Below are 22258 nucleotides of genomic sequence, written 5' to 3' on the forward strand. Positions count from 1 at the left end.
CTCGACTCGAACAGTAAATCCCCCACCAATTATACAAATACACCTTTATGGTGTATAAATCGTGTTGAATTGTTCTAAAGGAAAAATTATATCTTGAAAAGATATAAATAATTGCTCAGTCTCCAAAAGTTAGATAGGGCTAAAACGGCCTCACCTACTCTCTATAAGGGAATAACATGCGTTAGCTGAAGCGTAAATTTCAATCATCTAAACATACAATTTGTATTTTTTTTTGAGTCATCATAATGCACAAAGCAAGTATGTTTGTTCTGAAAAGTAAGAATGTTTCGTAATTTTGCTTGCAAAATGAAAAATGATCCACAGAACACTGACCTAATGACTGAGTCACAACACTTGAATACCGTATATGTCGGCATATAAGAAGATATTTGAAGTAAAAAAAAAAAAACTGCAACGTGGGGCCGTCCTATACTTCGGATAAAAAAAATCTGAATATTTGAATTCGGCAATGGAAGACATCATCTAGCGATGGTGTTTGTACTTTTGGGGAATGGGGGATATCATCACACACACAAAATCAGTACGTCATCAAGTTTTTTAATACACGGTGTCTTAAATGACGAACATACTAATAAAACATCTTGTAAACTATTTTTAGGGTAAAGTGGTATCTCGCTAATCCGAACCCTCCTGTAACCCGAACTGCGTTTTGAAAGAAAAAAAAAATGTTTTATTTATTACGTATTATTATTTTGCCTCCAAACTGTACTCTATTATTGCAACCAATGGATCAGAACATAATACAATCCATTAAATTAAAAGATCGTAAAGACCTGCTTTTAAATGTAATTTCCCAAAATTATGACGTTACCACATCAAAAAAAATATAAATTTGAAGGATGTAGCATTCTCAGTTGCTGCTGCTTGGGAAGCCTCGAACCTGAAGCAATTTGAGCGCCATGGAAAAAAATTCTGGCCTTATTACAATTTACCAAGAAAACTACGGTGATATACAAAAAGAGGAAATTCAAAACGTGCATGATTTAGTTAAAAATATAAATTCAGATGTTGATATTTCACAGATATTACGGAATGAATTACAGGTAGAACCGAAAGTGAATTCGAAATCAAATCAGATGCTGAAATTAAAATATGACGCCACAGAATGAATTAGAAGCCGATGATGACGATAAAGAACTCGAAAAAAAAAAGTAAAACATGAAGAGGCAGTTGACAGTTTAATATGTGTATAGAATTTGCTAAGCAGAATGATACGCCATTCCACAAAATTTTATTGCTAATGCAGCTCCGAGAAGAAGCATTCGAAAAGAGTTTAGCTTCCAAGAAGCAAAAGAAAATCATCTTTTTACAGAGAAATAATAAAAAAAAAACAAGAAAATGATATTGTTTACGCAAATTAAGTTAGTTATGTACTAAACCACACTATTTTATTAAATCAAAATCCTCAACAATACAGATACTGTATATACAAACTAAATTTTTTACTAAAATAAACTTGTATTATTTTTTAAGTTTCACATTGCAGTACAGTAGCTTTTTTTTCTATCAGTTACTTCATTTATTTACAGAATTAAATTGATGTACCATTAGAATATGATTATTTTTGTCTTAAACGCTAGTTATTGTTGTCTCTTGGGGGTAAATTCGCTAATCCGAACAAGCACGGTTTTATTAGTTCGGATTAGCGAGATATACTACTGTAATTGGAAATTGGCTTTGATATTAAGTTAATCAACATGTTAATACAATAATTATTATATTAATATATTTCTTGTAGAAGTATTTGTATTTACTAAACGTCCGCAGGGTAACCATGTACTTTTCTTTAAAATGTTAATAAAACCTTACTGGCTAAATCACATGAATTACGATGTACGAAACCAAAGACTAGTATAAACATACGAAACAATTTTTCCTATAATCTCGTAAAGGAAGGCATCGTTCATAAATTACACTAAAGAAAATATCCGTGATTAATATGTTTTATATTTACACATTACTTTTACTTATAGTAAAGTAACACGTAAGATGTCAGCAGTTAACACAGAATTAGTTCTCTTATACGCGAGTATAGCACAAAATAAACACTGAAAAGATTTGAGGATCGTCTTATACGCAATCGCCTTGTTTTATTAGAATGTTTCTTTATCACAATGATAAACAATTGGTCATTCATTTTTATTTTCCTAATAGCAACGAATTCTGCATGCGGTTGTTGGTGTTTATTAGTCCTATGACTAATAAAAATCTTAGTACTTAGGGGGAGAAGGATGTCATTTCACACAAAATAGATCATTACGTCATTAGGAAATAAGTTATAGCCTATCATAAACAAAGATAACAATACTGCATTGCATCATTTGTCCTATGTTGAACCAGCAGATATAAACGCATGAATATGAAAGTGTGTGATTAATACGCGCAAAAAGGTGGGATGCTTATGGGTTTGATAGGAAGCGGATTAATGTGCCAAAACATCCCTTAAAAATAATAGCAAAGTTTCCCCACTTGACATTATAGATTAAGTTACATGAATTCCGCATGCGGTTGTTAATAAGTGATGCAATCAGACTTATAGTTTCATGACCAAGATTTAAAATAAAATAAAATAAAAACTAACTACTTGCAGGTAAATTATTTTGCCTGAAGTGTTAGTTGCTAGTATTCATATTTGTGAATGCCACACTCACAAATGACACCTGTTACAGCATTGCTGTCATTGTCAGTTACTTTCTATTGCCAGAAATACGGACCTAGATTTGATCCTAGGTAATGTCATACGGCCTTTGAAAAAACAAAGGCACTGATCCTGGTTAGGAGTTAAGGCCAAACCAATTAAAGCTATTTAAGATAAGTAATCACATTTGTCTCATTAGTCAGTTTCGAAGTATTCAAAAATTAAATGCATATTAAATATGCAAACGGACAATTTTTCATGCATAAAAAAGTTAGGAATTGTTCATCGTACGTAAAACAAGCAAACAAGTCGGAAATTACGGATAATAATATACTGGATTTATAACCTTAACTGCTTTGGCCATAATGGCAAACAACTTATCAGGTCAGTTTGCTTGTTTTGAGGGGAAAGGTCCCCCTTTCCTCGAATGAGTTTATTTCGGTTACCCTATGAGAACAGCTAATTCGCTAATGAAATGACCTTATAACAGTCTTTTCAATAGAAAATTTGTTCTCGCGTGCTAAACGGATTCAACCCAAAGAACAAATGTTGCGTGGTCTTCATGACTGATCTTACGAAGGATTCGCAAATATTGATAATATTATTTTATTTTTTTCACCCTAGGAAAACGATGCGCATCCCACATCAAATTATGAACCCGGGGTAAAATGCTAATTCGTATTAAATTCGAGGACAACGACGTCAAAACACATACAAAATCATCATCATAATGCCATCATCACGCATCAACTGATAAAAGTGTTGTAACAAAGTAAATAAACACCGTTCATAATAAAATTGTTCTGTGGAAATAAAAGGAATAGAATACTAATCATAGTAAAATCAGTAACTTCTAGGTGTTTGTCAAGAATCTTTCACTTGACAAGCACCTAGAAGTCAGTTTGTTCAATAGTCATCCACTGAAAATATTTTCAGTGGATGACTATTTCATTTAGCGAATATTTCCTAAGTCCAATCTAAGTGAACGTTCGTCATTCACCCTTTAAGTTAAAATAGCTGATATTCTAGAAGTTTTAATGATTTGTGTAGTGCAAGGTTTATCAATGTGTATTTACAATCACTTGAGGATGTCACTGTGGAAAGGGAGGAAAATGGAGCACTACTGTACTCCGGCATTGGTCAAATTTGAAGAAGATTCATCACGCATAACGTGTGACCAAAGAGAAGGTCGGCAATCTTATTGCAGTTCCATTTTACTTAATAGGCAGGTGCTAAATCAGGAACAAATGCCTTGTAGATAAAGTGCAACCGCAAGACTTTCTCCAAACTGTTTTCGTGGCACTTATCCAAGGTAGGCAACGTGAACAAGAAGATTCACTCTTAATCCCCTACCGGAAACCATTCTAGCGATCGTTTATTAGTTGAAAGACTGGTTTCCGTGTAGAAATTGACAGGTAATGGATTTCATTACTTCAGAAACAAATGAAATGTGAACAAATTCAGGTTGAATATAGGCTAATTTCCAAGCTGCAGGAAAAAAATAAAAAATAAATAATGCAGAAAAGTATAAAAAGTCGACAACACCAAACAGAACAAATTCTGAAACACTCGAATACCTCAGATTCATAAGGTTTTTTTGTATCTATAGTGGACAAGATACTCCAGATATCTTTCTGGCAAAAATCAAAGGGATCACTGAATAATAATTCATTTACCGAGATCATCTACGCAAGAAAATAACATTATCAGAGCTCGCTCTAACAAGAAACTAGGAGATATACTTTTTCTTCATATTCTACTTGCGTGTTGAGCTGAGCGACTCATCGTGGCCTCGGCTTCATGCAAACTTAGCTCATCTTCAGTTGAAAGCCCTTAAGCAGGTTCTTCGTGTTCTACACGAGAATCGAACTCCGGTCTTGCCAACCAAATGACATTGTCAAAACTGACTGAGTTATGACACTGTGGGGTAACAACTCAAAAGAACAATTCCAGTGTAAATGAAGTGGCAGGAAGAACCAAAAAGAACGATTGCAAGTTAGATACGTAATTTTGCATTTGGTCCTTTCAAACTCAATGTCGGATGGGCTGATAATTATCTGAGATCATTAAAGATGTCTGAGACATCGATAACGGTTGTAGCGGTCAATTGATGTCCACTAAATATGAAATATAGCACTTTCTGAGATTGTATGAAATCCAATCGAATTAAAATGAAGAAAAAGTTGTGGAATTTGCCTCTGCCACACACTTCTACAGATTTCGACACTTTTTGAAATACCATTTCTTACGTCATCGGAAAATTTCAGCAAATTCAAACAACCAAATTGTGGAGGAAGGGGGGAAAGAGCTGTTCAGAAGAGACAAGTAAAATGTCTCATCGCTACACGCAACCGATTTCGACCAGGTGTTATCTCATTTAAGTTATACTATAGCTACTATCCGCCCACAGATGCGAGACCCCTCAACACTTCTGCGCATGACAGAAGGCGAATCCATTCCGATAATAGGCTAATCAACATCGGAAAATTAGCTTTTCTTCTATGAAAATTCTAGTTTTTGAAATAGTAACTATTTTATTTGTATAACAGTTGGAAAATTTTGCATATAAAGTACGTGATTTCGCGTGTTGGTGACGAATTCGTACATCGCCTTATTTCTTTCTCCTCTGTAACATGAATTGACTCTTCTTGGCACTGTGCCAGCCAAGATTCTCACATGTGTGGTTGGACAGAATACTATTACAAGAACAACAGGGCTAAACTGATTTTAAAGAGATAAAAATGTCAGCAAAGTAGACACCTAAATTGCAGTCAACATGCTGCTTTTTCAGTGCATGAAGCAAATTTTTGCATAATAGTTTAACTGTAAGTTTAACTCGTGATAATTAATGGTTTATGATTCTTTCTTGAAATACTTGTTTATGTTTAGAAGATTTTGAAAAAATGTTAAAAATCGTAGGCAGAGGCATGTGTAGCTCAATGGAAGTGCCGTTTGCATCCTCTGCACTAGGTTGTCCAAAGAGACTTAAGTTCAAGTCTAGTCACTGACTACAGAAACATTTTCAAGCCTTTCTTTGACGGTTCCCAAGTGAATCAATCTCTGGTACAGGCAAAATCAGTTTTCTCTCCAGAAAACTGATTTTCTGTTCTAAACTCAGCAAAATCGACCATAGAACCCACACTATTTCAGACAATAACATATCCTGTTAAGGACCACGAGATGGTAACATTTGTTTGCCAGTCTCTTCATCGGATGTTGTTTATAATCAGTGATAGTCTTTGGCCAGTATCTCTGATTGGCTGCACTGCCCACTCAGTCTTCAAAAGTGACACAAGGCTAAAACAGTCTTGCCTACTCCCTATAAGGTAATAAAAGGCATCAGTTGATTTTTTTTTTGAAGAAATTAAACTGCAACCTCTAGTGCAGGGGTCGACAGCCAAACTGCTTTGACTGTCGACCCCTTCAAGAGTTTCTTGACTTTTTATTGCCCCCCTCTATTTTACTATTACGTAATTATAATAGGACAAGCAAAAAAGATGCTTATGTGAGTTTTTAGATTATTTATTTTATAGTTACAGTATTTATTGTATGTATAATATAGTATATATTATTATATTGGCTTAACGTCAAAGGGATGTTTTTGTTTTTGACATCCTTCTTAACATTACATATTTGATAGGAGGGATAAATAATATATAAAATTTAATTTAGATAACAAAATAACCATAATACAATCTTCCTTACATATATGAAAATAAGACTTTTATTAATTTAGTATACAATTTATTAACGTTGTCAATGTGAAGGGTGTGCTTCGTTGCCAGGTGGGAACCCCACCCCCCCGACATTTTTTTTGGTAAATATGTTATTTTGGCCTACTTGATTGGCTTCCGTAACTATTTTCATGACCTTTCTCCATTTTACAGGTCCTATTCATGTCACTGTTCCCACGATTCACTCTTAATTGCATTGTCATTCAGGATGGAGGTAATCCAAGTTAACCAAATTAAATATTACCCGTAAATTGATGTCTTATATTTTTTATCGACCCCTAACAATGTTATATTTAATTATTTTCTCATAGTAACAACTATTTACTTTTTTAAAGCAAAGAATACTATATAATATTTTTAATTAGTTGTTCTGGATTCCACTGTATATAATTCTGGTATGCAACTTACTATGGCAGAAATCTGAACAGCTATCTTTGCCATAAAAGGTTGTCCCTTTCACAAATCAGTTAAGATAATTAATGTCCAATAACCTATTCTGTTGCAGCATTCCGATGATAAACTTGATTCATTTGTAAGGTGAAGTAAAATATGATTAACTATGAAGTAGATAATCATATTTTGCTTCAAAAGCAAACTCATTGAGAGAGAGATAACACGTGTACCTCATTGTGGAAGTTGGTTTTGGTATGCTCTTTTAAACTGAGAAATGTGTAGCATGTTTCTCTTGGGAAAATGAACATTTGGTTGGATATTTTTGGTTCTGTATTTTAAGCATCTTTGTAGCACAATTGAAAGCATAACTGGACACTGCACCCTTCGATTGAAAAAAAAACAAAGTTTGATTCTCATCCAAAATCATATGTGATCAAATTTAAAAGCACATCAAATAGTGTTATCAGCAGGTAGTCCATTTTTCTTTTTTGTACTTTGTTTCTGAAAAATTCACGTAAGTATCCCATTGTAATTATGAAAGATATAGGCTAGGCAAATTTACATAGTTATAGATTTTATGTATTATGTGATAAGTTGCACAAATTCTTGAAACTACTGAACAGCTTAAGGTTAGCAGCCTTGCACAAGTGATTGGTGAAAGTAAGCAAGGAAGTATAGATGAATAAAAAATAGTTACATATAAAGGAACCCAAATACCAGATGCTAAGGAAGTTAAAAAATAAAAAAAATCAGCTAATGCATTTTATTCCTATATAGGGAGTAGGTGCGGCCGTTTTAGAACTATCTAACTTGTAGAGACTGAGTGGACAGTTCAATCTCCACTGGGAGCCAATCAGAGATAGCTTGCCCAAGGCTATCACACTAATTTAAGCAGCCTGCAGTGAAGAGACAGCTCAACAAGTGCCACTATCTCGTGGACCCTAATCTTAACATAACATTTTCAATGTCTGAAATAGTGTGGGTTCTACGGTCTATTTTCTTGAGTTTACAGGACAAAAAACCAAGTTTCCCGTAGAAAAAACCCACTTGCCCATGCCAGACTCGAGAAATGGCTCAGAAAAAAGTTCCACTACTTTCCGAATAGACTTGAACTTAAGTCTTTGGGTAGATTAGCACTAAGGAGAGGAAAGACCACTTCCACTGAGCTACACATGCTAATGAAGTTATGCAATTGAAAATTGCTAGTAAAGTAAAAAAAAAAAGTTTCCTTATCTACACAATCTCATGCTGTTTAGCATTTTGCATAAATTATCTGTTTATGATGTGCTTGGATCAGCTTCATTGCCGTCTGCTGCATTAAAGTGCATGTCTGAAAGCAGAAATTTTGATTTATTCCTCAATGTCAGGAGATATTCAAATCTTGTTTCTTGGGGATAGATGGAAGGCATCTGTTGATGTGGAAGTAAAGGATAAGTTAAGGGCACATGACTGACCATCTTCATGGTAAGCATGGAAGTTTCCACTGCTTCATCTAATAGGCCCCCACTCACACACACATATCAATGACATAGATTAAGGTTTGAGAGGAGATAGTCAGTTGTTTGCTAATGATTACTATTACTATTATTACGGGCAACTCCAGGGAGTCATTAGACTCATCGAGGGAGGCCCCAGATCATATTCATCACAACTATTCGTCATTCATACAGTATCTATCATACCTCGCCTTAAACTCATTCACCATCACAGCATCCACCACAGACTCAGGGAGTGCATTCCACTTATTCACTACTCTAAAAGTAAAGAACCCAGCTCTAACACCTTTACTAACCACACTTTTGCCCAGTTTCCATGGATGTCCCCTAGTCCTCCCACAACCAGCCCTGTTCTCAAAAATATCTTCTGAATTAATTTTATAGAAACCCTTCAGTAATTTGAAAGTCTCAATCATATCTCCCCTCCTCCGCCTATCAACCAATTTTTGCAACCCACAAATCCTCAACCTGTTCTCATAAGGTTCATTCCACCGACCTGCTATCATCTTGGTCACTCGCCTCTGGAACCTCTCCACCTCCTCCCCATCAAGAAGAAACCTAGGTGACCAAATCTGGGCACAGTAGTCGAGATGGGGTATTATCAAGGGTCGATACAGAGGAACAATAACCCGCTTGTCAACGTATTCTTCAGCAACCAAGTAATTTGATGAGCTGATTTGGCCACTTTTGCAATGTGTCCCCTAAATTTAAATTCCTTATCCACCAACACTCCTAAATCTCGTGCTTCATCAATTTCCTGGAGCACAGTTCCACCAATGCAGTAAACTGCCACCAATCTTTTCACCACAAAATGCATAACTTACATTTTGTCACATTAAATTGACATCCATTCTCCTAAGCCCAGACCTCCAATCTATCCAAATCATCCTGCAAAATTTTGACGTCATCTGCATTCACTATTGCCCTAACCAACTTCGCATCATCCGCAAACAAATGAACTGTTCCTCTCAGATCCTTTCCTATATCATTAATAAACAAATTAAACAGCAGTGGTCCAAGAACAGATCTTTGTGGCACACCACTAGTCACAGGCCGTCTTTTGGACTCTACTCCTGAATAAACCACTCTCTGATATCTCTCCGTGATATCAACCACCCTCCTATCCATCTCACCGATCCTATATCCATCCCCACGTGGTGCATTTTACTGATTAGAATTCCACGTGGTATCCTGTCAAAGACCTTAGCAAGGTCCAGTAGAATCACTGTAAACCCATTACCCTTATCCAGTTCAGCCATCACTGTGTTATAATACGTGAACAAGTTACTGAGGCATGACCTACCCTTCACAAAACCATGCTGTCCCCGATACAGTATCCCATTTTCACCTATCCAATCTTGTATTTTCCTCTCGATTATTTTCTCCAAGACCTTGATAACGATTCCTGTTATGCTGATTGGCCGGTAATTTTCAACAGCAGCCTTGGAACCACCTTTGTGCAGCGGAACTATTTTCCCCTCTTTCCACCCTCTCGGGACTGACCCAGACCCGAGGCTCAAATTAAACAAAATGGTCAAGTGCACTGCCAATTCTTTAGCTGCTTCACGTACGACACGAGCTGGTATACCATCCAATCCCACAGATGTATTGACATTGAGGTTCTGTAATAGACTAGTTACCTCTACTTCATTCATCACAATTCCAGTATAAGCTGTTGGTTCTTCCATTCCTGCAAAGTCACCACCTGGGTGATATACTCTTGCAAAGTGCTCACTCAGTAATTCCACAATATCAACTGAATCGGTTACTTCCCTACCCTCAGCATTTTTTAAGATCATTCTACCATGAGCATTTTTCCTTTTACTTGCAACATATTGAAAAAACTGTTTGGGATTCTCTTTAGCCTGCATGGCCAATTTTCTTTCGTAATCCGCTTTTTTCTTACCACCCTTGTTACCATCCTGGCCTGAGCTTTATACTGTTCCTGCGCCTGATGGCCACCTTTCTCCTTAAATTCCCTCCACAATTGTTTCTTTTTTTGCAGCTCAAGCTTAATAGTGTTATTCATCCATTTAACCCCTACTTGATTTATTATTCGGACTCTTGGTATACAGTCAACCATTGCCCCCTGCAAACACTTCTTAACCACCTCCCATGCACTATCAACATCCAGCCCTTGCAGTTTTACATGCCATGGCACTGAGCCAAGCACACACCTAAGCTTGTCATACTTACCAGCCCGGTAATTCCACATGTACCCTGTCTTAATTGTAAATTCCACTCCTTTAGCCACCTCCCAAGCCATGGCCTTATGGTCACTCTCACCAATTGGTGGCAACATGGTCATGTTCGTTACAGCCACATTCTCAGTTGCAATTACTAGGTCCAGCACTCTCTGCCCCCTGGTATTTTCCACTACATGTTGCCGCAGATAGTTGTCCCTTAATAACCGCATAAAATCCAATTCCTTACTCCCATGTGCCCTCTCCTCTTTCCAATCAATGTTACCATAATTGAAATCACCCATAATAATTATCCTCCTTCCACTCATTTCTGCCTATGCATACTATCTCCACCATCTATTCCATCACCTGTTCTATAGCAGCACCCAATTGTATATTTTGTTCTGCTAGATTCTATCTCACACCAAACAGCTAAAGCTAAATGATATTGATAAATTGATACTAAATTACCACACAAAATAGATGCCACTGTGTATTAACAGTAGTGCTGTTGTAGTTGGAGGATTAAATAGAGGAAATAGTGAGTTATGTACAGTAGAGTAGTACAGTGCTTCCCAAACTTTTGGATGTCATGGCCCCCTTTGCAAAAATTAAAATATTTCACGCCCCCCCCTCGAAAAAAAATCGTAATAGAGAGATATATTATTATATTTATTGTATTTATATTCAATACAAAACATACACAACGAATATTGCAAAAATAAAATGCATATATTACATTTTTTGCCTCTTACCGTTTGGTTCTGAAGACGATGTGGGCTGTTCTGGTAAAATATGAAATACTGTCCTTTTTTTTTTTTTTTTTTTTTTTTTGAGTCTGTTTCTGCTTCTTCTGATTGTTCGCGGGAATTTTTTTTTATTTTTTATCAGCCACTTATCCATCTCAGTGTTAAATTTTTTAACGTAGAATCGATCAAATAATATCACCACTTAGTGATACTGGCACATGCCAGACTGATAACATGAAATTAGCAAATATCACCTGAATAACGGAATCCCCGGACCAGGAACATTTTTCTCTTTTGTGTCCTTTCTCCCTTTACGGTAATTAAGCCTAACGCGAAACAGACAGCAAAGGCAAGTTATTAAAACGTATACATGATTGGTGCGGTATTAACAAAAGGTCGCACAACTGAAAGATAAAAGCATAGCTGACAATTGAGTTGAAATGCTAACTCTCATCAACCGAATTCCATATGTGAAACTGCCATAACATTCATTATATATATTACTTAGTTTTAACACTTTTACGAATTTTAGCACGTTCGGTTGAATTTTATTGCTGCCTTGGGAAATCGAACTTGCACACATCTAATTAATAACAATAGTTTTTAGTTAGATACTGTGTTTGCCCATGCAACATATGGTTTTGTTTCAGTCTATACAGCATAGTTTCTGTATGAGGGGACATGTGATTCATTAATTAGTGTGTTTTTATCCCAGTTGTCTCTAATTGCACTATTTGTTGAGAAATATATTACACAGACTCCTCATACCTTATTCACTGGCATAATAAAAGTACTTGTTTTTATTACCTCTGCAGTATAGTGGCTGTTAGGGAGGGCGTGTTGTTTACCACTGCAAGCCAGTTACTATCTCCCCACACGAACTTGTTTAAACTTTTTTTCATGTGTGAAGTATATGCGAAACTTTTATTGGTAACAGAAAACTAGCTCGGATGACAGTGATAATATAAAACGAGTTCTGATATGTATATAAAGTCAATATCAACAGTCCCTGATTACGAATGCGTGATGAAAGGGACAGGAAGATTTGGAGCTTCCCTGGAGAGCATTCGAAGTAAATACAATTAACCACTGCTTTGAAATGAAACATATGAATAAGCAATATTTACTAATATTCATTAAGCGCCGAAATATGCAGGAAGCAAAGTTTATGAACCAACACCAATGTGTGAATTTTTCCATTAAAATATAAAAAATAACAAAAAAGAAAGAATAAATAATAAAAGTTAAATACGTTTCTTTTAAAATAAAAAAACCTACTTAGTCTTAAAACATTTTAAATTTGTTTTCATTATTTCACGACCCCCACCTCAACAAAACCTATGGCCCCCAAGGGGGCCGCAGCTCACAGTTTGGGAAGCGCTGGAGTAGTATACCCTCCCATGATGAGCCCTTGGACTCCCTGGAAGTGTTACATAGTAATAATATTCAATAAGAAAAACTTGTTTTCTTTTTCAATTTAAATCATAATGAAACCAAAGACTGGCATAAATGTAACAAACAATTTTACCAATCATCTCATACTGGAAGAGATCTTTCATAAATTACAATAAAACTGAGGTGAATGTTATGCAGTCATCATTATGGAAGAACAGGAGTACAACTGATCATATATTTGTGTTCCTTATCACTGGAGAAAAATATGTAGACTATAACAAAGTAATGTGCCATAATTTTATTAACCTACAGAAGCCTTTGATTCTAATTGGCATAAAATCCTACAACACTGTGGAATAGACAACCAAAATAATATGACTGAATGAATCCCTGTACTTATCTTCTGAAATGATGGTTGAAATCAAGAGGAATAATAGCACTCCCTTTCCAATGGAGCATGGAGTGAGACAGGGGTCAAATTATTACCAACAGTAACTACTTCCTCAAATAGTTGTAAACGAAGCCCTGAAGAACTGTAATATTGGAGTGACAGTATGAGGGAGAAGAATAAACCATCTAAAGTTTACTGATAATGTTGATCTTCTAGCGGAATGCAAATCAGATCTTCAGGAAATGACCACAAAATTAGTTTATACTCTTAAAACATATGGCTTAACAATAAGTATCCAAAAATCAAAACTATTCGGAGGACTCATCTGTCTTGGTATCATCAGATCAAACTGTCTACCAATGCAAGTTCTTGAAGGACTTATTTCAGGAACTCAAAGAAGAGGCAGCCCTAGAATAAACTGGATAAAAAAAGTTGGACCAGTGCTTCATTTACAGATCTGAAGGTAACTGTCAATCAAGGCCCGAGGAAGACTTCTATAAGGAACATTTTCCAATATCTACTCTACAGTTCTTTGTGGATTATGGGATGAAGAAGAATGTGTAAAAAGCTTCAATGATGTGTAAAATTTGTGTCTTACGCAGGGAGTATACCATAAAATAAACATTCTGAATAAAGTTTAGGGATCATTTTATATGCCAGAATATACAGTAATTATCTTATGGAAGAATGCTTATACAAAGAGAGAGAGAGTTGCAAAATCTTGCTTCATCATCTGATTGTGAACAGAAATTATGGCCTTAACTCATCCACCAAAGGTTGGTCGATTGGTAGAGCCTCTGCTACTAATGGCTCACAAAACATTAAGCAAGTTTGAGGTTAAGTTTGAACAATGTCAAGTTCCTTTCTAATATCTTCATTTTTAATATGATTCTGTCATCGATGTCATCAGTTCAATCTCCTAATTTTTCTCAGAACCCTCATATTTGTGGTCTGTATTTCTCACCCAACTCACACATTCATAACTTAAAGCTGGTTTGAAGACTGTCTTCTATACTGCTAGTTTGGTGTTTTAGCTGATTTCTCTCTTATTCCATATAAATTTATTCGGATGGCTACCCACATACCAGCTTTGTTTATTCTGTTGTCTATTTTCAGATTTAACTTGCCATCTTCACTAAAAACTGAACCTATATAGAAGAAGTCTAGAATAAAAATTAAAAAGTCACTAATGTATGCTACGGGTTTGAATGGATGTTTGTGATTGTCTATGAAAATACTAGTGGTGGTGGACAGTAGATGGGATTAGTGTAGATGACATGGTTCGCTGTAGTTAGAGGATTGAGTGGTGGAGTTGGAGAGCAAGTGCCCTCCCTCAATGAGTCTGGGACTCCCTTCAGGTGTCAAGTAATAATAATAATAATATACAGTAGGAAGTACTAAAGTGCTATACTTGATCAACCTAAAGGTTGATCAAGTGATCAACTATTGATACTATTGAAGTGATATGAGTCAAATGAGCAGTAGTGTTTATGTTCAAAAAAGTGGCCCTGTGAATTACTATTCTAGTTATATACAAGGGTGTGCTGAAAAGTTGTGATAATCACCATGAAGAAATCGAGGTAGAACCATGTAACTTGCACATTACTCTACATATTCACCATGAAGTTATATACATTTGTTACAATCCTCTGAGAAAAAAGTCTTTCCATTGTTGCACAAACTAGTCCTTTTTGTTCTAGGTGTTTATCAGAACTTTTCAGCTCCACACATATATATTTATTTCATAAATAAAACAGACAACAGAATTTCAGTTTCAGAAGTTTAAAAAAGTGGGAAAACTAACATTTATGATAAAGATGGAAAACCATGCACTAAAATCCACTTGAATTCCGGAAATGATCTAGAATAACAAAGGTAACTTTAAGACACCTGTTCATTACATCATAAGAAAGAAGTACACGATACTGTGTACTTAACTTGATCAACAAGTTAAGATGCTGCATTGATGCATGATGTTCTCAGGAATACTGTCCCACCTACAGATAACCTATTTGTAAATTTCAGTTGGAAAATTTAACACTATACATGTTTCACAACCCAGTGAAAAAGCATTTAAGTGGTCAGTGATTTTTGTAGCTACAAAAATATTTTATAAATCTTAAAATAGCTGTGAAAATCCTCAATTACCATGACAACTCTAGAGCAAAGTAATATCAATAAAAATTTGAGTTACATTTATGTATGCTTACTTCCTAATCAGCATGCATTAGAAATTAGATAAGGTGTCATAAATGCATACATTGCTCATTATATTCTTTTCAAAAAAATAATGTAACAACATCAAATCAACTAAAATGGAAACAAATATCTCAAGGTTATTAAAAATCAAATAAATTACTGAGTTTGACATTACAGCCAAAAAAAAAAAAAAAAAAGATGAATTGAAGGATTATTTTCCAGTTCATTTCACATCGAATGATTTAATCAAAATAATCCATACCTAAGAAATAAATTGCAAAAAAATTATTCATTTCACAAAGACTATTCAAATCTAATTAGTGAAGCTATATTTATGATCCCACAGAGGTTATGAATAATAAAAATAATATATAGTTGTATAGTGTATGTGCACATATAAATGAAAAAGAACAACAGTACATTTCCCCTTCAATTGGAATAGAACAGAGCTCAATTCTCGTTGTGAAGACAGGAATCTTTATGTAGGTTTTTTGATTAAAGCTGATCTAATAAGGAGGTAGCAGGGTTTTTTTCTCTCCTGCATACAGATAATTGGGCCATTCAAACACAATTTACAGACAGTATATATATATATATATATATATATATATATATATATATATATATATATATACTAGTGTTGGTAGATAGTGGTGTGTGTGTGTGTGTGTGTGCATGGTAGTAGTATCATGTACTTTAAAGATTAAATAAAGAAGCCAGTAAGTTGTAGTAGTGAAGTAGCATGCCGTCTCATAGTCCTTGGAAGTATCACATAATAATATTAATGTTGTGTACACACTGCTTGGAAAGAAGTCAATGGACACCCCATGGATAAGGTGCATCATGCCATATAACAAGTCACATGTTTGTAACCAGTAGAAATTGGAGAAATATGATGTTCCCAAGTCAGTGTTACTGTGTCCAGATGAAACAGCTACAATAAGGAAACTGATGGAGTTCGAAAGAAGCATTGTGATGGGATGCCATGTTGCAGGTCTATTTCAGCAAATTGTTGACAAACTGAGCCATCCTGGGTCAGCAATCAGTGATACCATACCGAGATGAAAGTGCGGGGAGTCAACTGCAAGTGTTACTTGCAGTGGACAATACACCACACTGACCAAATGTGACTATAGGGTGCTATGAAGGATAGGATGCTACAGTCATTGCAGTGAAAGGAGATCCTACATCTTATTAAGCCAGCCTGATTGGCCGAATGGTTAGCATATCTGCTCTCCAGCCAAAGGGCTGTGGGTTCGAATCCACCATGGGCATGGATGTTTGTGATTGTAAAAATACTAGTGGTGGTCAGTGGTAGATGGTGTTGGTTTAGTGATGATGATAGTTGGAGAAAGTTGTGGAGTGGGTGCCCTCGAGTTACATAATAATAATTAAAGTGGGCACCATGGCTGTTTGTTCCTCATACTATGGTGTCCGTTGATTCTTTCCAAGAAGTGTTTTTAATCCATGCATCTTAAACTATTTTAGCTTTAACAACTCCAATATAAATGATTTTTTTTTAATAAAATTTCTTGAAGGAGAACAAAGAAAAAGCATAATGAAGAACAAATAGCATTGATGTGAATTTTTTTTAAAAAAATAAATAATATCTTTAATATGAAACTTTATTTTACATTTCTTCTATTCTCTTTATCGTTTTAAAAGAAAATTTTGTTTTTCCTCAAACGCAAAAGCTAGAAATTTTGGTAGTATTTGCAACAAAAAAAATAATAATAATAATAAATAAAAAAAATAAAAATTGGCAATAATCATTTACACTAAAATGATATGGTATGTGGGGATAAAATATTTAGATTATTCTATGGATGCATTAACTTCCTTCCTCTTAACATATGAAAACTTAATACAGCCTGATATATTTGTAGTGTTGTAGAGGAAAATCTCTACAAAAGATTTACATCCATTACTACGATTCACATCCAAGAAACTTCTTTTCAATGATGTATGAAATGCTATACACACAGACCTTTTCTTAATTATCATAAATATAATTTATTTTTCCTTCTTTCCTGTTATGCCATATCACAATGAATATATCTTCTAACATTACTTCCTTCACTGTGACAATCTGAAATGCACTGAAAGCAACATCTTTACTTCCAACTTACTTCCTGGGTCAGAACATAAGCAAAAACTTTGCCAATTACATTAATCAGGAAATGATTATTTCCTGGTTAATGCACTGATCAATTAAACACAAACAATATGTTAATTATATTGCATGCTGCAAATATCAATGTTAACAACAAGAACGAATTATTATTACTATTACAAATGAGAATGGTGTGAGCAAGGGCACAAAGAGCAGGTTCTTTGAAAGGAAAGTGGTTGGTGAGTGGAATGCATTGCATGACATTGCGGTGAATGCAGATGCATTGGATGAGTTTAAAGTGTGGTTTGATGGTCTTTGTGTGTAAACAGTGATTGCCTCATACAAATGAGTCTTTTGACACCATGGAGATCTAGTATTAATAATATGGACAATAAATACCTCCTGGAGTCAACTCATTCATTACATCATCATCATCATACGTATCAAGGATTTAGGCCTAGTATGGCCTGTTTCGGCCTTAGAAGTCATCGTTGAATCGTTTAAGAGGACGTCCTGGTTTTCTTTTTCCTAATGACTTGTACTTTAAGGCTTGTTTTGTTAATCTTTCCGTTTTCATTCTTTGAATGTGTTCCATCCATCTATGTTTATATTTTTTAATTTTTCAATTACTGGTTCTTGGTTTAATTCTTTCATAATATCTTCATTTCTTTTGTGATCATATAGGGTATACTTTGCAGTTTTTCTCATAAACTTCATTTCTGCTGTTGTTAATCTTTGTTTGTCTTTTTGTTTTATTGTCCAGATTTTGCTTCCATACATTAAGACCGGTAGGGCTAATGTATTGTATACTTTTAGCCTGGTTTGTTTTTGAACTAGGTTTGGTTTAAATAAAGAGTTAATTACTCCTGTTATTTTTAAATATTTTGCAATTTTTATGTTTATATCTTTTTCATTTTCATTAGTGATCATACATCCTAGGTAGTTAAATGAATTCACCTGTTCTAAGATCTTGTTATCTAATACTATTTTAGTTCTTGCTGGATCTTGTCCTTTAAAGGCCATAGTTTTTGATTTTTCCGTTGATATCATCATACCATAATCTTTGGATATCTCATTTAGATTTAAAATAGTTTTCTGTAAGTTATCTTCAGAATTTGTAATTATTATTTGGTCGTCTGCAAAGAGGAGAGTGTTTAAGTTAACTGTAGGTGAAAGTTTAATTCCTTCATGTAAATTTTTACTCCATTTTATTATTATTTCATTTAAGTAGATATTGAAAAGAGTTGCTGAGAGGGGACATCCCTGTCGGACCCCTTGGTTTATCTCTCTTGTATATGATAGCTCATGATTTAATCTTATTTGTATTTGATTATTTTCATATATACTTGTGACAGCTTTTAGGATATTATTTGGTATTTGTCTTTCTTTTAATATGTTAAATAATATGTTTCTTTTAACTTTGTCAAATGCTTTTTCAAAGTCAATAAATGCAATGTGTTTCTAAATTATATTCTCTTCTTTTCTCTATTATTAATTTTAGGCAGAAGGCTGGGTCTATACATGATCGTCCTTTTCTAAATCCATTTTGCACCTCTAGAATAAAGTTTTCGGAATATTTCATTAGTTTGTTATTTATGATTCTGCTGTATATTTTGTAACATGAATTTAGTATACTGATACCTCTATAGTTTTTAGGGTCATCTCTATTACCTTTCTTAAAGATAGGAATCACAATTGCTTTTTTCCATTCTATTGGGGGGATACCAGTTGAGTAAATTTTATTTAAAAATAATAAGAGTCTTCCTTTGAATCTTGTTCCTGCGTATTTATATACAGGGTGTTCGGGATAAATTTGACATATTTATAATTAATTATATTTTTCCGTAAGTTACATGTATTAACACACACTTCTCTTCATTTAAAAGTTTGGACCCTTCTTCATTCATATACAAGATGTCAGAAAGGATGGATAGCTGGAACCCACCTGAATCATGGAAGAGAATAACTTGTATCATGATGATTCGTGCCCACCATCAAAATAAGGATATTACGACTGCTGCCCAATGCTCCCTGAATACAGTAAAAACAATCAGGCATGAACTAGAGACTTGCAATGGTGACTACGAGGATGTAGCAAGAAGAAAGATCCCTAGCAGACGATCTGATTGCGTTCGTACAGCAGAATTCCTCGCAAATCTGCAGGAACAGGTGTTGAAGAACCCTGGCATTGGAATTCGGGCTTTCTTCGTGGAGTTGCTAACTGTAGTCAAGCCCTGGATAACAAGGGTAGCCAATGGTAGGCCGTATGTATGGCAGCAGGATTCGGCCCCTTGCCACACCTCTGGGAAAAGTCAAAAATGGTTGTCTGAAAATTTCTACGACTTCACCAGTCCAAATGTTTGGCCTCCAAACTCCCCAGACCTTAACCCCATGGATTATTTTGTATGGGGCGCAGTTGAAAAAGACACCAATCGCACTTCCAGTAATACAAAAGCCCAGTTAATGGATAAAATTAAAACAGTTTTTGCGGCCCTTCCCAGGGAGACTGTAGCATCAGCTTGTTCGAGGTTCCGAAGCAGAATTGAAGCTGTGATCGATGCTAATGGTGGTTATTTTGAGTAAATCTTGTTGATAGTATTGTAATTAACTCTGCCTGTAATGTTTTTTTGTCAATTCATTAAATTTAATAGATACAAAGAAGATTTTCTTTTTCCTTACGAAACTGTCAAATTTATCCCGAACACCCTGTAGTTCTGAACCTAGCTTATCTTCTCCAGGTGATTTTCCGTTTCTTGTTTCTTTCAGGCTGATTTCTAATTCTTCTTCAGTTATTTCCTTTTCATTTTCGTTAATTGTTTGCCAATTGTCTTTTTTAAAATATTTGTCTGTCCACAGTTTTGTGTAGTAATTTAGAAATTCTTCTAATTTCAATTCAGTGTTTAATTTTATGTTTTCTTTGGTATCTGCATTTAAGTGTTTCAAAATCTTATATACATTGGGTCTTATTTTATATAAATCATGTTCTAAATTAGAAACAAATTTATTCCATGATTCTCTATGTCTTTTACTGACTTCTCTTTTAGCTATGGCTCTTATTCTTTTATATTCTATTTCATCTTCTAATCTTTTACTGCTTAACCATTTGTGATAGGCTTCTTTCATTCATTCATTACAAAAACTGAATTCATACAGTGGATTGCTTACACCCTTTGTTATTTTTCCATAAATAACCTTCAAATGACGGCAAGTGTGTAATATTAAAACTATTATATATTTATTGTTTTTTTTTTTAATCTTCCCAGAATAGTAAAATAAAAACTGGTGTTTGAAGATCTTTATATAATATCACGTAAATAATGACATAAACCATCTGGTTCGAAATGCTGCTGCCGAAAACTATTTAATAACTATAGCATTGCGATAAGGAATGGAATGAGACATTATTCAGTATAACAGTGTTGATAGGAGCAGTCCAGCGTTTATGATTAATCACATCAGCTGGATACTGTGGCAACTTCTTATAATAGTGAAGTCAAAAAGATCGACGCGACATGCGCCCTTAGGTGGGAAAACACATGCATTCGAATCTCGTCGTGTTAATGTTTCAACTAACGATGTGTTCGCCAGTCTCGTGAAGTGTACTATTATTATTATTTTGTTATTGAATTATCCATAATAAAATTAAAAACAAAACAAGACTAATCCCTGTAAAGTAATAAACGTTACTGCAATATATACAGTATTATATATCAATCTGTCCTTGATATATACTTGGCAAAAATTTGGTATTAATGCAGTTAAACTTTTAATGTAAGCGTTGCTTTGTATTTTTATTTTTCTCTACATGTGATCATTCCCTAAAGTTCAAATAGTTTTGCTAGCTAATACTGAATATTAAATGTAAAACTGCAAAGATCAAAACATTACATAGTCAGACATTCTTGAGGCATGCTCCATTACTGTTTACTAATTTCTTAAAATTTACTAATTTGTTAAAATTTTAAATCCAGCTACATTTATGATAAAAATCGACACCAACATGACAGCGGTTAAGGTTTATACCAATACGTTAGTATTGGTATAAACCTTAACCGCTGTCACTATTATCAGTTACTCTTTGTATGTATATAAAATGGAAAAAAGATTCATAAACACTTACTAAACACTAACCTTAATAATCAAAATAAAAGCCGTCTCTGTAATGAAAACTAATACGATCATATGCACGAGATACCGTAACTATTATCATTAACAATTAATAAGAAATTAACACCCACCTGCTACACCAACTCGTTGTTTCCATAGATCCATTGCTCAAACTTGTAAGACTTATGGGCATTATCTGTTTCATATAAAATCCAATGCTTTGTTTCTACTTTAAAAATTCAATAAAAGTGCACAAAAAGTACATTTCAAAATATATTATCAAGACTTATAATAAAAGAGAAGAAAAAATATATGTATATATTATATCTGGACGGTCATTAACGAACCACCGTTCGTCTCGTTCAGCTTACTTTCCACTTACTACTTTTGACGATTTCACATACTGTGCAGGTGTCATAGGACAATAGCACCGGAAGTAGCGATCACGTGGTCAGAAGTTTCCTACCACCAGAGGGGAGAAGTTATGTACATTTAAAAGAACATAACTTGACGTTTTCGCAAAAGATCGGGGAAAAAAAAAAAACATCAACAAAACAAAATATTTTGAAATTAAAAAAAAAAAAACGCTGAAACCTCTTTATTACACATACGGAGTAGACGAAGCCATTTAAGACTTAACTTTCTTTCAGAGACTTTAACTCTAACTTTCAGAGACTGAGAAACAATAAATCTACTATATTAGCCAATAATAAACAGCTGGTTCTGGATTATGACTAATTTCAGATGGCACCTGGAATTAGTGATAACTAATTCAGAAGCAAGTAACTGCGCCATCTTGTAGATTATTTTTTTACTATATGAAGAAGCAGCTCTGGTGT

At 34.6% G+C, this 22258-nt stretch overlaps 1 protein-coding gene across 1 annotated transcript in view; it reads right to left on the minus strand.

Moving 5' to 3' along the window:
* The window catches only part of crb (cell polarity complex component crumbs), a 439435-nt gene extending 417751 nt beyond the window's left edge, over nt 1-21684 (minus strand). Inside the window, exon 1 of the mRNA XM_090397137.1 lies at nt 21551-21684. Coding sequence (XP_090253263.1) covers nt 21551-21584 — 34 coding nt within the window. The 5' untranslated portion in view covers nt 21585-21684. The remainder of the gene's footprint in view (nt 1-21550) is intronic.
* Nucleotides 21685-22258: the final 574 nt, after the last annotated feature.

The sequence above is a fragment of the Typopeltis vanoorti genome, chromosome 8 (assembly GCF_054136105.1).
Source record: "Typopeltis vanoorti isolate ZY-2024b chromosome 8, IOZ_Tvanoo_1.0, whole genome shotgun sequence".
Lineage (NCBI taxonomy): Eukaryota > Metazoa > Arthropoda > Arachnida > Uropygi > Thelyphonidae > Typopeltis > Typopeltis vanoorti.